Consider the following 16,009-nt stretch of genomic DNA (forward strand, 5'->3'; position numbering starts at 1 on the left):
GCGTGTTTGGCGCCGTGAAGGTGAGCGCCACAATCAGGACTGCATACGACCGAGGCACACAGGGCCAACACCCGGCATCATGGTGTGGGGAGCGATCTCCTACACTGGCCGTACACCACTGGTGATCGTCGAGGGGACACTGAATAGTGCACGGTACATCCAAACCGTCATCGAACCCATCGTTCTACCATTCCTAGACCGGCAAGGGAACTTGCTGTTCCAACAGGACAATGCACGTCCGCATGTATCCCGTGCCACCCAACGTGCTCTAGAAGGTGTAAGTCAACTACCCTGGCCAGCAAGATCTCCGGATCTGTCCCCCATTGAGCATGTTTGGGACTGGATGAAGCGTCGTCTCACGCGGTCTGCACGTCCAGCACGAACGCTGGTCCAACTGAGGCGCCAGGTGGAAATGGCATGGCAAGCCGTTCCGCAGGACTACATCGAGCATCTCTACGATCGTCTCCATGGGAGAATAGCAGCCTGCATTGCTGCGAAAGGTGGATATACACTGTACTAGTGCCGACATTGTGCATGCTCTGTTGCCTGTGTCTATGTGCCTGTGGTTCTGTCAGTGTGATCATGTGATGTATCTGACCCCAGGAATGGGTCAATAAAGTTTCCCCTTCCTGGGACAATGAATTCACGGTGTTCTTATTTCAATTTCCAGGAGTGTATGTTCTTGGAACTCATTTAATTCATCCATATACATATGCCATAAAAATCAGTATATATCTGTGTGTGTGTGTGTGTGTGTGTGTGTGTGTGGGGGGGGGGGTTTTTTTTTCCCCACATCTCCTATACCAGTGGACTGACTTCAACCACACTTGGTAGACATATTCCTTTCTGTCAGGCAACAATCGCTGTGGGGGTAAGAACCACCTACCTATCATAGTTTAGGATATATGATGTCATAAACAATGAGATATGTGAAAAACTGCCGTATCATGCGTAACATTCAGATTTATTACTTTAGTTCTACTCACTCTGTTCACAATAAATTTTGTGGACAGTATCCTCATGTGCCACTATACACACCTACAAAATTAGATCATGGCACCACACATAGTTCAGGAGAATGACGACATAAACATTAGGATGCATGAAAAACTGCCACATTATGCATCACATGTAAACTTAATACTTCTTTGCTGCTGAATCTATTCACAACATATTTGAAAACAGTATCCGCATAAGCTGCTGAATGTATGCATACACATATATTGCTCTACGACACATAGTTCAAGAGATATGACGTCATAAGCACAGAGATATGTGAAAAAATGCCACATCAGCGTTTTAACACATTTACTCTTTACTGCTAAGACACTCCTTCAGTCGTGTCAATTTAAGGAAATCACTGACACCTGGAAACACATTTGGCAGCTTTCAATTGCAAAGTGCAAACAGCTATAGGCAAAAACAATAACCATCTATAGAGATATGAAGAGGTGTTGCCATTGAGGCGTTTACAAAATCACATTGGTAGACATGTGAAGCAGCTGCATCCAGCATACAGAAACTGTCTGGGATCATCTCGCACCAAGTCTACTGCAGGAGTACGTATAAGGTTTTGTTTATAATAAAAAATTGGCAGAATGAACACCTAGGCAATGCTGTGCTTGTCAGCTAGTTGCACTATAAAATGCAATTTGATTATATGAGATAATATTAGGTAGTTATTAGAAGTTGTATATGATCTTTAGTGTGTTTGTTCCTTTGGCTTTGTCACTGTTATGCTTCTTCTTAAATTACTACTTTTATTTATGTTTAAGTACCTCATTCTAGTAACTGCTTGTATTTGGTGTTTTAACAAATCTTTGCTGGGTTTGTTCCTTTGGCTTTGTTAATGTTGTGCATCTACTTAAATTACTACTTTTATTTATGTTTAAGTACCTCATTCTAGTAACTGCTTGTATTTGGTGTTTTAACAAATCTTTGCTGGGTTTGTTCCTTTGGCTTTGTTAATGTTGTGCATCTACTTAAATTACTTTTTTTTATTTATATTTAAAAACCTCATTCTAGTAACTGCTTCTGTTTGATGGTTGTACCCTGACAAGTGTTGTGCTTTTCAACACATCCTGTTTCTCTTCTCCTGCCTTAGGATGTGCAGTGGCTGGATCTGGATTACATGAATGACAGTAATGACTTCACTTATGACAAAGAAAGGTTTGCAGGCCTGCCTAAGTTTGTTGAAGAATTACATGAGGTGAGCATACCTGTGTTTCTGTAGGTAGTTGTTCTCATTTATTAATGTTGGTTAATATATATTTTATTTGTTACCAGGCAAACATGCATTTTGTACCATTAATCGACCCAGGAATAAGTGCAGGGCAGGTGCCTGGTACATATGCTCCTTATGATATGGGTCTTCAGATGGGCATTTTTGTTAAAAATTCCTCAGGGAAACCATTTGTTGGAAAAGTAAGTCATTAATACTCGTAAGTACAAAAGTAGAAAATGAAAACTGTATTAAGATAAATGAAATTCATCTACTTAGCTTATTTAGTGAACCTGAAGCACTGGTACATGAGAGATCCTTCATGTATTCATGACAGGAGTCTCTGCTGAAGCAAAAGATTTATTGTCAAAACATGGAAACTCAAGATTGTGAAATTATTTACCAGTGAGCTTTCTGCTAGCACATGAAGCAATGCTGCAGGTACCAAATGCAGAGTGACAACGAGGGGAAAGTGTCAATATATTTCCTTTCTTGAGATGCTCTAATGGTGTGAACTATTCATGATGTAAAGTCACAGCTGCTAAATAAACATTGGAAAAACCATCCAAGAATTTGATTGATGTTAAATTCATGTTTTTAATTCATTTTGATGTTTGTGCTTAAACTGTGTTAATACTAGTGTTGATCCCAATAAAAAATGCATTATAAATATCAAATTTCAAGGAATATTTCTAAAAATATATAATTTAAAAATTTTAGTGGTGGCTGTGTCACAAGCACCCTGTCATATTTTGTGTTCTGTTGTGTCTCTGTAATAAAGTAAGCAGTAGTACTAACTAAAAACAGATGCCCTCATTTAATTTGAATAACTTGAAAAACAAAAGGATTCAGTAAGGCAATGATACTGTAATTTTGTGCATTATCATTGATAAGACAAGTAATAAACGACATACTGACTTAGACTTTTAATTCTTGAGTAACTGTCTTTGTTTGAAACTTACTGACAGATAAAAACTGTAGCGACCAGGGACTGAACCCCAGAACTTTCCTGTTTGCAGCTAACTCTCTTACTGAGTGAGCTATCTGGACACTTTAAAGGTTCTCTCTCTGCAAGGGATGCAGGAAAATGTCCGTAAAGTTTGGAAGGTAAGAGGGAGATATTGGGAGAAGTAAAGTTGTGAGGCCAGGTCATACATTGTTTGTGGATAGCTCACTCAGAGAGAGCATTACCTACGAAAGGCAAGGTTCCGGATTCTAGTCTCAGGTGGGCATACAGTTCTAATCTACCAGGAAGTTTCGAAGCAGCACACATTCCACTGCAGAGTGAAAGATTCGTTCTGTCTATCTTTCTTTTATTTGGCTTTCTTTGTGAGAACAGGTGTGGAATCGAGTTTCAACTGTGTGGCCAGACTTCACCAACCCGATGACTACTACTTACTGGTTGAAACAACTTCAAAATATGCATGACTTATTCCCCTATGATGGTGCTTGGATTGTAAGTATTTTAACAGTTTTGTTATCCTTGACCTATCTTACCCTAACAGCTCTGGTTTTGTTTACATGACTGCAGTTAATTTCTTTTTAATTTATAGGATATGAATGAGCCGTCTAACTTCTATTCTGGGACAGCCGCAGGGTGCCCTCTCAACAACCTGGACTATCCTCCATACTTGCCTGTTCTAGAAGGCGGAAATCTTTTCTATCACACCTTGTGTATGTCTGCCAAGCAGTATTATGGCAACCACTATAATTTGCACAACTTGTATGGCCTAACAGAAGCAATTGCAACAAATTTGTAAGTTGAATAACAAATTACCTCTTATATCTTATATACAGGGTGTTACAAAAAGGTACAGCCAAACTTTCAGGAAACATTGCTCACACACAAAGTAAGAAAATATGTTATGTGGACATATGTCCAGAAATGCTTACTTTCCATGTTGGAGCTCATTTTATTACTTGTCTTCAAATCACATTAATCATGGAATGGAAACACACAGCAACAGAACGTACCAGCGTGACTTCAAACACTTTGTTACAGGAAATGTTCAAAATGACCTCCGTTAGCAAGGATACATGCATCCACCCTCCATCACATGGAATCGCTGATGCAGCCCTGAAGAATGGCGTATTGTATCAGAGCCGTCCGCAATACAAGCACGAAGAGTCTCTACATTTGGTACCAGGGTTGCGTAGACAAGAGCTTTCAAATGCCCCCATAAATGAAAGTCAAGAGGGTTGAGGTCAGGAGAGCGTGGAGGCCATAGAATTGGTCCGCCTCTACCAATCCATTGGTCACCGAATCTGTTGTTGAGAAGCGTACGAACACTTTGACTGAAATGTGCAGGAGCTCCATGGTGCATGAACCACATGTTGTGTCGTACTTGTAAAGGCACATGTTCTAGCAGCACAGGTAGAGTATCCCGTACGAAATCATGATAACGTGCTCCATTGAGCGTAGGTGGAAGAACAAACTAAAATGAGCTCTAACATGGAAATTAAGCATTTCCGGACACATGTCCACATAGCATCTTTTCTTTATTTGTGTGTGAGGGATGTTTCCTGAAAGTTTGGCTGTACCTTTTTGTAACACCCTGTATAGGTGGCATACCTTACGCCGGCCGTGGTGGCCGAGCGGTTCTAGGCGCTACAGTCTGGAACCGCATGACCGCTACAGTCGCAGGTTCGAATCCTGCCTCGGGCATGGATGTGTGTGATGTCCTTAGGTTACTTAGGTTTAAGTAGTTCTAAGTTCTAGGGGACTGATGACCTTAGAAGTTAAGTCCCATAGTGCTCAGATCCATTTGAACCATTTGGCATACCTTATGTTTTTCATTTACTTTAAATTATGAAAATAATTATTGTAAAACAGTAAAGCAATTTTGGTTATACTGTTTTCACAGGTCACTATAGTTAATGTGCATGAATCACAATAATCTAACTGTGTTTCATTTATATTAAATGAGTGGGCTAATTTTGTGTGTGTATGGGGGAGAAGGCAAATACTTACTGCTTCCATAGCTTACCTATGCTATAAATGCCCCCTGGGTCATTCTAAATGGTGATCACCTCAGGTAGCAACAGTGTTAATGCCTCTGGCTGTGCAGCTCCCAAGGAATGCTGCATTGTCAACTTGGCTGAATGTGCATAGACAGCAGCTGTGATATGGACAGCTGCAATAGCGAAAGTTTAACCTACCTCCTACCTTGCTACAGTCTGGTTCATTGTGCACTGCAAATCATTTTATGATAAATTTATTAATGGTGCCTAACAAATATGAGATACACTTTACAGAATGGAATGTCTATTCAGTCTTTCCCACCCATAATGACATGAAGAAAAAGCAGTGGCACTGATTCCAGCTCTGCAGAATGGATTCTATAATAAAATGCACCTGAAAGAACACATTACACTTTCTGTTGTCTCCTACTTTTTTAGCAAAACAACAAAAGAATCAATTGTAAAATATGAGCAACAGGATGAAAAGCATTTTAAGTGATGCTATGTTGTAGTCAGAATAGCAAGATAAGTAAAATAAAATTCTGATTATGGAACAGATTATGCACTGAACTACTTTCTACTGCACATACAGCTTGATAAGAAAGCAAAGGTTCCATGAAAACTACAGAATAAATTTACGTCCTAGTCACATACAGTTTTATTCATGTGTTTCCCTGTCATTGCCTTCAGAAGTGGAGTCAGTGGATGTGGGTGCCAAACTGACAATTAATGAATCTATTATTCTAACATCTTTTTTCTGGGAATCTTCTTCTTGAAGTTTGTCAGTGTGACTTATGCGAGCTTCCCAATAAGCAACAGCGATTTTGTCAATTGCTTAATGGGTTAATCTTTCAGTGTCTGCCACATCTCATCGCCTGTGTCCACACCAGTTCTGTTAGATTATAATCGCAATGATAAGGAGATACTCGTATCACCCTGTTCCTGCACTTTGGCAACCTCGTAGATTGGCTTGCCTGAATCTACCTCAAGTTTGAAGAACGAGTAGACTTTAAAAATAAGGTCCCTTGCCTGTTTGTTACACGTTTGGCACCTTCTAGGTGTTTCAGCCATTATGAGAAAACTCGCAGAATATCATAGAAACCAGTCACTCGTAGTTTTGCACACATACGATGGAAGTTCACGAAATACAGAACGCGGAAACCGAATGAGCGCTGATTGGCTAGCTGCACAGCTGTCTACTGCACATTCCCAGCCCAGAGGCCATCAACACTGTCACAGATTTAGATTAGATTGGATTAATTATTCATTCCATAAACCCACAAAAGAGGGGATCCTCCTGGGTGTGGAACATGTCAGATAAACACATTACAAAATTGTAATTAGAAAAACTTGAGTTAATGATCCTCAGTCAATAAAAAGTAAAATTAAGTATATTAATTAAAATTAAACTTGTAGTATTTACAGGTCTACTACTTACATCTGATTTCATTAAATCTATCATTCACACAGTAGCTAGTTACTTGGCCATTACAACCAAGTATTGTCAAAAATTAAAGTAAATTATTCATTTCAATGATCCTCAGTTAAGAACAGCCAAAGTATGAACAAGATTTAAAATTAAACTTCCACTATTTACAGACTTCAGACTTACGTCTGCTTTCCATACATCCATCATTCACACAGTAGGTAGTTACTTGGCTGTTACAACCAAGTATTGTCGAAAATTAAAGGATAATAAATTTTCATTAAAATGGTCTACTGCATTTGTTGAGAAATTCACGAATTAAATAGGAGTTGGCCACCAAAAATTCTTTTAAATTATGTTTAAATTGTTCCTTGTCTGAAACTAAACTCTTAATGGTTGCTGGTAACTTATTGAAAATAAGCGTTGCTGAATACTGGACTCCTTTCTGGGCAAGAGTAACTGATTTTAAATCTTTATGTATATTGTTCTTATTCCTCGTATTGATACTGTGTACTAAGCAGTTAGTTGGAAAAAGATATATATTATTTACTCCATTAAGGAATAAACATACTGAGAAGCTGTGGTTAGTATGTGCCCAAGTCTTTGAATAGGTTTCGACATGATGTTCTTGGATTTACACTACACATTACTCTTATTGTATGCTTCTGTACTCTAAAATTTTTTTCTCAGTTTGTGGAGTTACCCCAGATTATGATACCATATGACATAATGGAGTGAAAATAAGCAAAATATGCCAGTTTTTTTAAATATCTATATCTCCTATGTCTGACATCATTCACTTTGCAAACACAGACTTGTTTAGGCACTTTAGCAGTTCGTTAGTATGTCGCTCCCAACTGAATTTATTATCAAATTGTAATCCCAAGAATTTTACGCTCTCAACTTCTCCTGTTTCAATATCATCATATTTTATACACAAACTAGAAGGAAATGTCTTGGAAGTTCTGAACTGCATATAGTGGGTCTTTTCAAAGTTTAATGACAGTGAATTGGCTATGGACCACTTATTAATGTCAGTAAAAATTTGATTAGCTACCTTTTCTAAATTTATATTTGATTTACTATTTATTGCAATGTTTGTAGCATCTGCAAATAAGACAAACTTGGCATCAGGTAATGTTACAGATGACATGTCATTAATAGACACAAGAAAAAGTAGTGGGCCTAGTATGGAACATGAGGAACACCACATATAATTTCTTCCCAGTCAGATGATGTCTGATTGCCAACTGCTGAAGTGTTACGTAATACACCCTTTTCTATTAGTAACATATGACGGAAACCACTTTTCAGCACTACCAGTGATGCGATAATATTTTAATTTACTTAAAAGAATGCTGTGATTCACAGAGTCAGAAGCCTTTGACAGGTCACAGAATATGCCAGTTGCCTCTAATTTGTTGTCTAATGAATTAAGGACATTACTAGAGAAGGAAAGTTGCTACTCACCATATAGCGGAGATGCTGAGCTGCGATAGGCACAATAAAAAGATTCACACAGTCATAGCTTTCGGCCATTAAGGCCTTTCTCTCGACGTATTTGTTGCTGGAACAGTCCACGGGTATACTGCTAGTTCATAGTGTCCAACGGGCACAATATTTCGGCGATCAGACATGTCGCCATCATCAGGTGCGCTGACGAACTGAGCTCCTGAGGGCGAGCGGCCGATTCAAGTCCCCTGCCCCCGCGGGCCGCTCTCTTCGCCATCCGCACCCGCGCGTCGGCGGTCTTGAAGACGTAGGTGTTGGAATCTGTCGTAGCGTCGATGTGCTTGCTACGTCCGCCCTGGTCGCCAGTTCGTACTTCTTGCTGAGAGTCTTCTTAATTACATTCAATGCCGGGTCCCAAGCCTTGCTGAGATTGTAGCCGCAATCTTGGTTGATAAGACCTTCCCTGGTGCGAATTTCGATAGCCTCCCTTATAACGCTGTCCCAATATTTAGAGGTCTGAGCCAGGATCTTAGTACGCTCATAATCCATCTCGTGTTTCTTGGACAAACAGTGCTCTGCTACCGCCGACTTATTTGGATATTTCAGTCGAGTGTGCCTTTGATGTTCTCAGCAACGATCTTCGATGGTGCTTATTGTTTGTCCGATATATGTCTTCCCACGCTCAGAGGGAATTTGGTATTGGCCAGCCTTCCTCAAATCGAGGTCATCTTTCACACTTCTCAGTAATGCCCAGGTTTTATTGGGCTGGCAAAAGACAGTTTTAACTTAGTGTTTCTTTAATATTTGGCTGATTTTCCCCGATAGTGCGCCATTGTAAGGAATAAAGGCAGTGGCTACCTCTTCTTCTGTGACTTCATCCGTCTCCACAGGTCTCTCTCTCTTTAGGCATGTCTTGACCTCAACATATTTTCTGTTTAATGGGGAATACTATGAGCAAACGGATGGAGTCACAATGGGCAGCCCACTCTCGCCAGTGGTCGCGAGTTTGTACATGGGGTACTTCAAGGAGGAAGCCTTGGCGTCATCCAATTGTAAACATACTTGTTTCTTCCGTCATGTCGATGACACGTTCGTCATCTGGCCCCATGGTAGGGACAAGCTCCTGGATTTCCTTACACACCTAAAATCCATACATCCAAACATCAAATTCACTATGGAGACTGAAGCAGAAGGAAGATTACCACTCCTGGACGTCAGGGTCAGGAGAAGAGCTGATGGTACCCTGAGCCATGGTGTGTACAGGAAGAAAACGCACACTGACCTCTGCCTGCATGCAGACAGCTGCCACCACCCTTCTCAGAGGAATGGACTACTGAAAACACTAGTACACAGGGCGCGCAGCATCTCAGACGCAGAGAATCTGCCCCAGGAATTGGAACACCTCAAAACCGTGTTCTGAAAAAACGGATACTCGGAATGGCAGATTAGACGCGCTCTCCGTCCCACCACCACAGCACAACCTGTGGAGACGGACGAAGTCGCGGAGGAAGAGGTAGCCACTGCCTTTATTCCGTACAAGGTTGCACTATCGGGGAAAATGAGCCATATATTAAAGAAATACTGAGTTAAAACCGTCTTCTGCCCGTCCAATAAAACACGGGCATCACTGGGAAGTGTGAAAGATGACCTCGATTTGAGGAAGGCCGACCAATACCAAATTCCCTCTGAGCGTGGGAAGATTTATATCGGACAAACAATACGCACCATCGAAGATCATTGCTGAGAACATCAAATGCACACTCGACTGAAATATCCAAATAAGTCGGCGGTAGCAGAGCACTGTTTGTCCGAGAAACACGAGATGGATTATGAGCGTACCAAGATCCTGGTTCAGACCTCTAAATATTGGGACAGCGTTATAAGGGAGGCTATCGAAATTCGCACCAGGGAAGATCTTATCAACTGAGACTGTGGCTACAATCTCAGCAAGGCTTGGGACCCGACACTGAATGTAATTAAGAAGACTCTCAGCAAGAAGTATGAACTGGCGACCAGGGCGGACGTAGCAAGCACATCAATCATCGATGCTGCGACAGATTCTGGGCGCAGACGGCGACGAGAGCGGGGGGAGGGGATTTAAATCGGCCGCCCGCCGTCAGGAGCTTAGTTCGCCAGCGCACCTGATGATGGCGACCTGTCTGATCGCCGAAATATTGTGTCCGTTGGACACTATGGACCGGCAGTATACCCGTGGACTGTTCGAGCAGTGATAGTATAGTTTGCAGGGGCTGAGTTCTTTTACACAAACCTTGTGCTCTTTTGGCTATGGTATATGCCAATTCATTTCCCCTGATTACCACATTGTGTGCTACCCAACAAAACTGCACAACCTTTCCTAGTACCTTCGAATGGAAGAGACCATCCTGAATGCTTTACACTGATTTCTCCACTGAGTGACCTGCATAGGACGCGGTGAATTAGACCAGATGTGGAATTTTTCCACACAAATGTGGGTAGTGGGGGTACATGATGGAAAGGAGGAGGCAGGCTAGGGATGTCCTTTCTACCACTCAACACCTCCCCTATGTGGTTGAGTAGCAATCTATCCAATTCATTTTGTGTGTTCATTTTGTATGCGTAACCTGAGGGCACAGTTGTGAAAAATAGAGCAGCCAACCTTGTCCCATCAGTGTGCACTAGTGCATAAATGCATACTTACTTTAAATATCATAAAACTGGCTATTAAAAATGTAACTGTGGTGAGGGACATTATGAACTCTGTCAAATTCAAAAACAACTTGGACCTTATCAATAACCATGATGGAAATATATTCCAAGCAGAGATTGAAACTGGTCAATTTTGCCAGTCCTCTATAACCATCAGCTCTGGAAGTGTTTCTGTGACCCCTTCTTGACTGGGTAGTGGATAATTGTGATTTGTTAAAAGTGTAGATTTTGTTTTAATTGTCCAGAGTGTGAGGCTGCTAGAAATCTCTGTGAAGATGCATCAACCACAAGGTGTTCTATGCATCAATGAGGCGGCAGAAAACATGGGGTAACTGCTGCACCACACTTGTGCGGGTGTTAGCAAAATATTCAAGTAGTTTCTATCTCCTTGTCTGATTAAATGCAATTTTTCTCCCTGGAGCTTGCTTGCTGATTTTTTGGGTATCCCTCTGAATCTGTTTGTGGAAAATATGTCAAATTTGGGGAAAATCAGCTGTTTTGAACAAGAGACTTCTAGAATTACAGTAGAATTATCAGAACATAAAGGAATTACAGACATTGGCTACAAGCGGTCATTGATGTAAATCAATGGGGAAAGCTGAAAATTTGTGCCGGAACGGGATTCAAATCTGGGTCTCCTCCTTACTAGTCAAATGCACTGACCACTGTGCCATCTGTACTCAGTGGTCATTGCGACTGTACGGACTACCCTAGCACACCTCCCACCAGGCTCAATTTCTCAACTTATGCACACGCTACAGATGTAGTGCCACTTGCCCGTATACAAATTACTCACAGCATTTTGTTGATTCCCATAAGAGTTCGAGCCTGGTGTGCATCTGCACTGAAGAGATCATTGCCTGTCCTCGACTTAATTATATATTTATGCGGTGTCAGTTCTTTTGGACAGGTGCAGTGGTCAGTGCATCTGCCTAGTAAGCAGGAGGCCCACATTCAAACCCGGGCCCGGCACAAACTTTCATCTTTACCCATTGATTTATATCAATGCCCACCCACAGCCAATGTCTGCGATTCATTTGTGTCTTGACTTATGGTGGCTGCTGGATCAAAACAGTGTCTTCTTTTGGATGTGTCTGAAAGAACAGACACCACATTTATATAACTTAATGTATGTTTACAGAACATATTATGGATATACTCTTTGAAGTAATCAATGCACTGTGCATACATTGTATGTTTTTTGATGCGCTACATCCTGTCAAGAATATTCAGCTCTTTCAAAATCTCCACATTCATGTTTTCCTCCAGGAAATAGTTGGAAATTCTTGTGTGTTTTACATGTACACTGATGAGGGACTGCTCAAATTGTTTGAAAACCATTTAAAGTCAGTTGTCAGAAAGGACTCCAAATGCTACCTCAACCTGGGTCAAGTAAAATTCCTCTAAGTTTGTCAGCCAGAATTTGTGTGTTGATCTGTATGATGGGATGCAATTTTATGTACTTCATGAACTAACCTGTAAAAATTTGCATCCGCTTCACTATGGGCAGGGGTGTATGGTTCCATCAAGTGAATATGTTCTTGTATTATGATGTTTACATCCTAAGCATCTGACAGCAATTGAGTAGCTCAGAGGAAGAAGAGTCCATCCAGTCGACAGTCTGAAATGAGTTGCACACACGGCATGTGTACTGACTCCATTTGTAATCCAGTCACTTAATATCATGTTTGCATTGAGGGGAAGTTTCTTTTGTAATACACAGTTCAGTTTTTCCACACATGACTGGAAAAAGGCCCATTCTAACTCAGAGTATTTACAACATTGTTATAGCAATTGAAATATTTCTGCTCACAGTTAAGATGAAAACTGATTGTAATTTTCAGTTAAAAAATTGCAAAGCTTTCTGTACTGTACTTGCAAATGACAGAAAGTTTTTGGAACAAAAAATGATTCATTGACATACAAATACTTCTTTTGATGAATCAGAGGTGAAAACGATTTTTGATCAAAGCATAGCATTCTTGTTTGCTGCAGAAGCCCTGGGGTTGCTTTTGAATTATCCATTTCTAATGTTAAGTCATGTTTCCTTTACTTTTTGAAATCACTTTTCAGTACATAGGAAGTGGTTTTTCCTTCTTTGTCAAAACTTATGGTATAATTGCAGTTTATAATCCAAGTAATTTCTCTGCAAGATACACAGTAAATTTATTTTTTTTTTTTTTTATTTTTTTTTACAAAACCTTCCACATTTGTCTTTCACTCTTCATAATTTAACACTTGGATAATCATGCTTCCAGTAGATACAGCTCTTTAAAATTGACAACTTTTCATGAAAATTATATGAACTGTGACATTAACAATGCAATGTTTAACATATCCTAATTATTGTTTGACTTTGTTAACCACTTCATCATGGAATTATGAGTATAAATAAAAGAAAAATTACAGAGAAATGATCATTGAAAAGTGCCTGTGAGGTAATACAGGGACTGAAAGGCGAACTATGAAAAACATCTTTTGTGTTCTTTACTATTTGCGTGTGTTGTATCCCACAATGTGTGAGTCTCGGTTTGTTATATTAAACAGTGAAAGACAGTTTCAGGATTTTCAGCTGCAGCTGTAGTCTGGCTGATTTTCCAAATGTTCAAAGTGAATGTAATTAGTGATCTTCATAGTGGGAACAAATCTAGAAAACAAAACGTGAAATCTATGGATGGAACAAACTGGAGAATAAAATTTTGTGCAGTTATGGAAAGGAATTCATTTCTGCTTCTGCAAGTAGTACAACTTAGAAGTGGAATCCAAATGGAAAAGGACAGTAGATCTATTAGACTACTTTTGATGAGGTAGTAGGGATGCTGTCAATGTTTTCTCAAAATTTTCAGTTATTACTGTCAGTTTACTTACAATAACCTTACAGACAGAATTGTTTTTGAAGAACAAACTCTACAAGATACCTACACAAGTGATGTTGACAGGCAAAATAATGCTTTTCAGACAGAAGTAATTTGAGTTTAGTCACTATTCACTGAAGTTAAGTTTTGTTTTTGGATGTCATCAATTAATAATTAATATTAAAGGTTCTTTGCCTGAGAAAGAGCATTGTATTTAACATAGATTTTTACTGACCCTTGCAGAAGGTTCTTCAATGTCCAGTGTATATACTTATTTAATGCAAAAGCTAATGTTTGGCATATTTACCTGTAAAACTTCATTTTTCTGAGTGTACTGTGCATTACATTTTGTTTTGGTTTTTCAGTGCCCTGGCAGAGATCAGAGGAAAAAGGCCATTTATCATATCTCGTTCTACATTTTCTGGTATCGGTCACTTTGCAGGCCACTGGAGTGGTGACAATTTATCTGGATGGTATGACATGAAAAAGAGTATATCAGGCATGTATAAATAATTATGCATTTTTGGATATTATCATTTAAAAAGGTTTTTGTGTGTGCCTGTCAACAAATTAGCATTTCAGCTGTACAGTGAGTGGTCACATCTACTCATTTTTTAAACATTTCAGTGACACACTCACACTAATTAAATAATTCTGTGATAAATTGTGCAGATCTTCTTAGAATGTTTTCTATCTATTTCATTAATAGAGATTGGCAAGGGTTCCAGATTGGCAAACAGTACTCAAGAATTGGACAAGGGTCTTGCAAGTGACCTCTTTTGTGCAAGAATTACACATTCTTAAAATTCTACCAATAAACATTAACATTTCCAACAGATTTATGTGGTAGTTTCACCTTAAGTCGGACTCACCCAGATACTAGATAGTTGTGACTGATCACAAGGTCAAACAATATCAGATCTTTTCATCTATTTGCACACGTAATGTTACATTTATATATGTTGAGAGTCAGCTGCTGATCTATGTGCGGACTGCTGATCATAGCAAGTCTGTATGCATTTTGTAACAGGTTTGTAACAATGCCTTCTTGCCAAAATCAACAACAGTGTAGGAGGATTAAATTGTGCACATTGATTTTGCGACCCTTCTTACAAACCAGAATGACCTACACCTTTTCCCAGTTACTTTCCATGCTATGCTGCTCCAGCAACCTATCGTAAACAGCTGTTAGAAGAGGGGCTAGTTTCTTCACATATTCAGTGTAGAAAAAAAAGACAGACCATCAGGTCCTATGGCCCGTCTCTACCAGTATTTTCCAGTCTACCCTACTTTATTTCTGCATCTGTAATTTTTGCATCCGTATGATAGTTGGGTGAAGGGACTGCATCATTGTCTTCTGTGGTGAAGCATTTTGTAACCAAACGTAAACTTAAGACAGTTTACCCATTGTGTTCCTGTGGATTGTCTTACTATATCTTTTATCTCTCTGACTGATGGTAACTTCTCATAGACTCATGTAGCATATGTGTCACAAATATTTAATTATTTTCTTTTTATTTTGCAAGTACTTAATACATTGATGGAAAATCCAGGATGGAAAGTAATATACAGGGTGTTCATTTTAACTGAAGTCATTGAAATATCTTGATAACTACCCATCAGATCAATAAAAGTTATAATTCCAATGTGTTTCTCTTGGAGGGGGACATCCTGTGATACCACACTCAACTGGAGACACCACCTGTTGCGTGGGTGGTGGGGGCGGCAACTTTTAAATCTTCAATGGAAACCCCCATTTTTTATTGCAGATTGTGATTCTACAGCAAAATCTACATATGTTTTTTCTGAAGCATTTTGTTCATTTTCCAATGGATGGCACTGTAATTGGACAGGCCAGTATTTCGTAACTTCTAATTGGAAACCCCATTCGCGTTGTTGTATTCCTCCGAGATATCATAGGGGACTACTCGAAGCGCCACCGTGGCCGTGTAGCGAACTACAACGTATCATAACAGGCAGTACACAGTGGCCGGAGCTCACATATCGTGCAGACATAGGACAGATAACGACACTAAACATTACAATGCTTACACAGTGTTTATTTCCTGCGTATCTGCCTATCATTTGGAGAACATACATGCAAGTGGGAGATGACTGTTGCAACCACAGAAGAAAAAATTGAAATGATCCTGTGTTATAGAGAATGTAGGAGAAATGTTGAGGCTGCTGTTGCCTTCTTTGCCGAGCACAAGGTTGTGAACACTTTTATGTATGGTGGCATTGTACAGATTGGCAAAAGGAAATGAAGCTAACATCTTACAGGAAAAGCTAATGAAATAGCTGTACTAACGGCAGCTTACCACAACCCACAGATTAGCATCCAACAACTACACCACGATTCTTTTTATGTCCATAGGTAGTATTGTCACAATATTGCATCATCAT

At 39.8% G+C, this 16,009-nt stretch overlaps 1 protein-coding gene across 1 annotated transcript in view; it reads left to right on the forward strand.

The window, feature by feature from the left end:
• Positions 1 to 16,009, forward strand: part of LOC124605701 (lysosomal alpha-glucosidase-like) — a 130,351-nt gene that overhangs the window by 51,965 nt on the left and 62,377 nt on the right. The window contains exons 7-11 of the mRNA XM_047137562.1: positions 2,105 to 2,209; positions 2,287 to 2,424; positions 3,561 to 3,677; positions 3,775 to 3,977; positions 13,969 to 14,102. Of these exons, the coding sequence (XP_046993518.1) occupies positions 2,105 to 2,209; positions 2,287 to 2,424; positions 3,561 to 3,677; positions 3,775 to 3,977; positions 13,969 to 14,102 (697 nt within the window). The remainder of the gene's footprint in view (positions 1 to 2,104; positions 2,210 to 2,286; positions 2,425 to 3,560; positions 3,678 to 3,774; positions 3,978 to 13,968; positions 14,103 to 16,009) is intronic.

The sequence above is a fragment of the Schistocerca americana genome, chromosome 3 (genome assembly GCF_021461395.2).
Source record: "Schistocerca americana isolate TAMUIC-IGC-003095 chromosome 3, iqSchAmer2.1, whole genome shotgun sequence".
Lineage (NCBI taxonomy): Eukaryota > Metazoa > Arthropoda > Insecta > Orthoptera > Acrididae > Schistocerca > Schistocerca americana.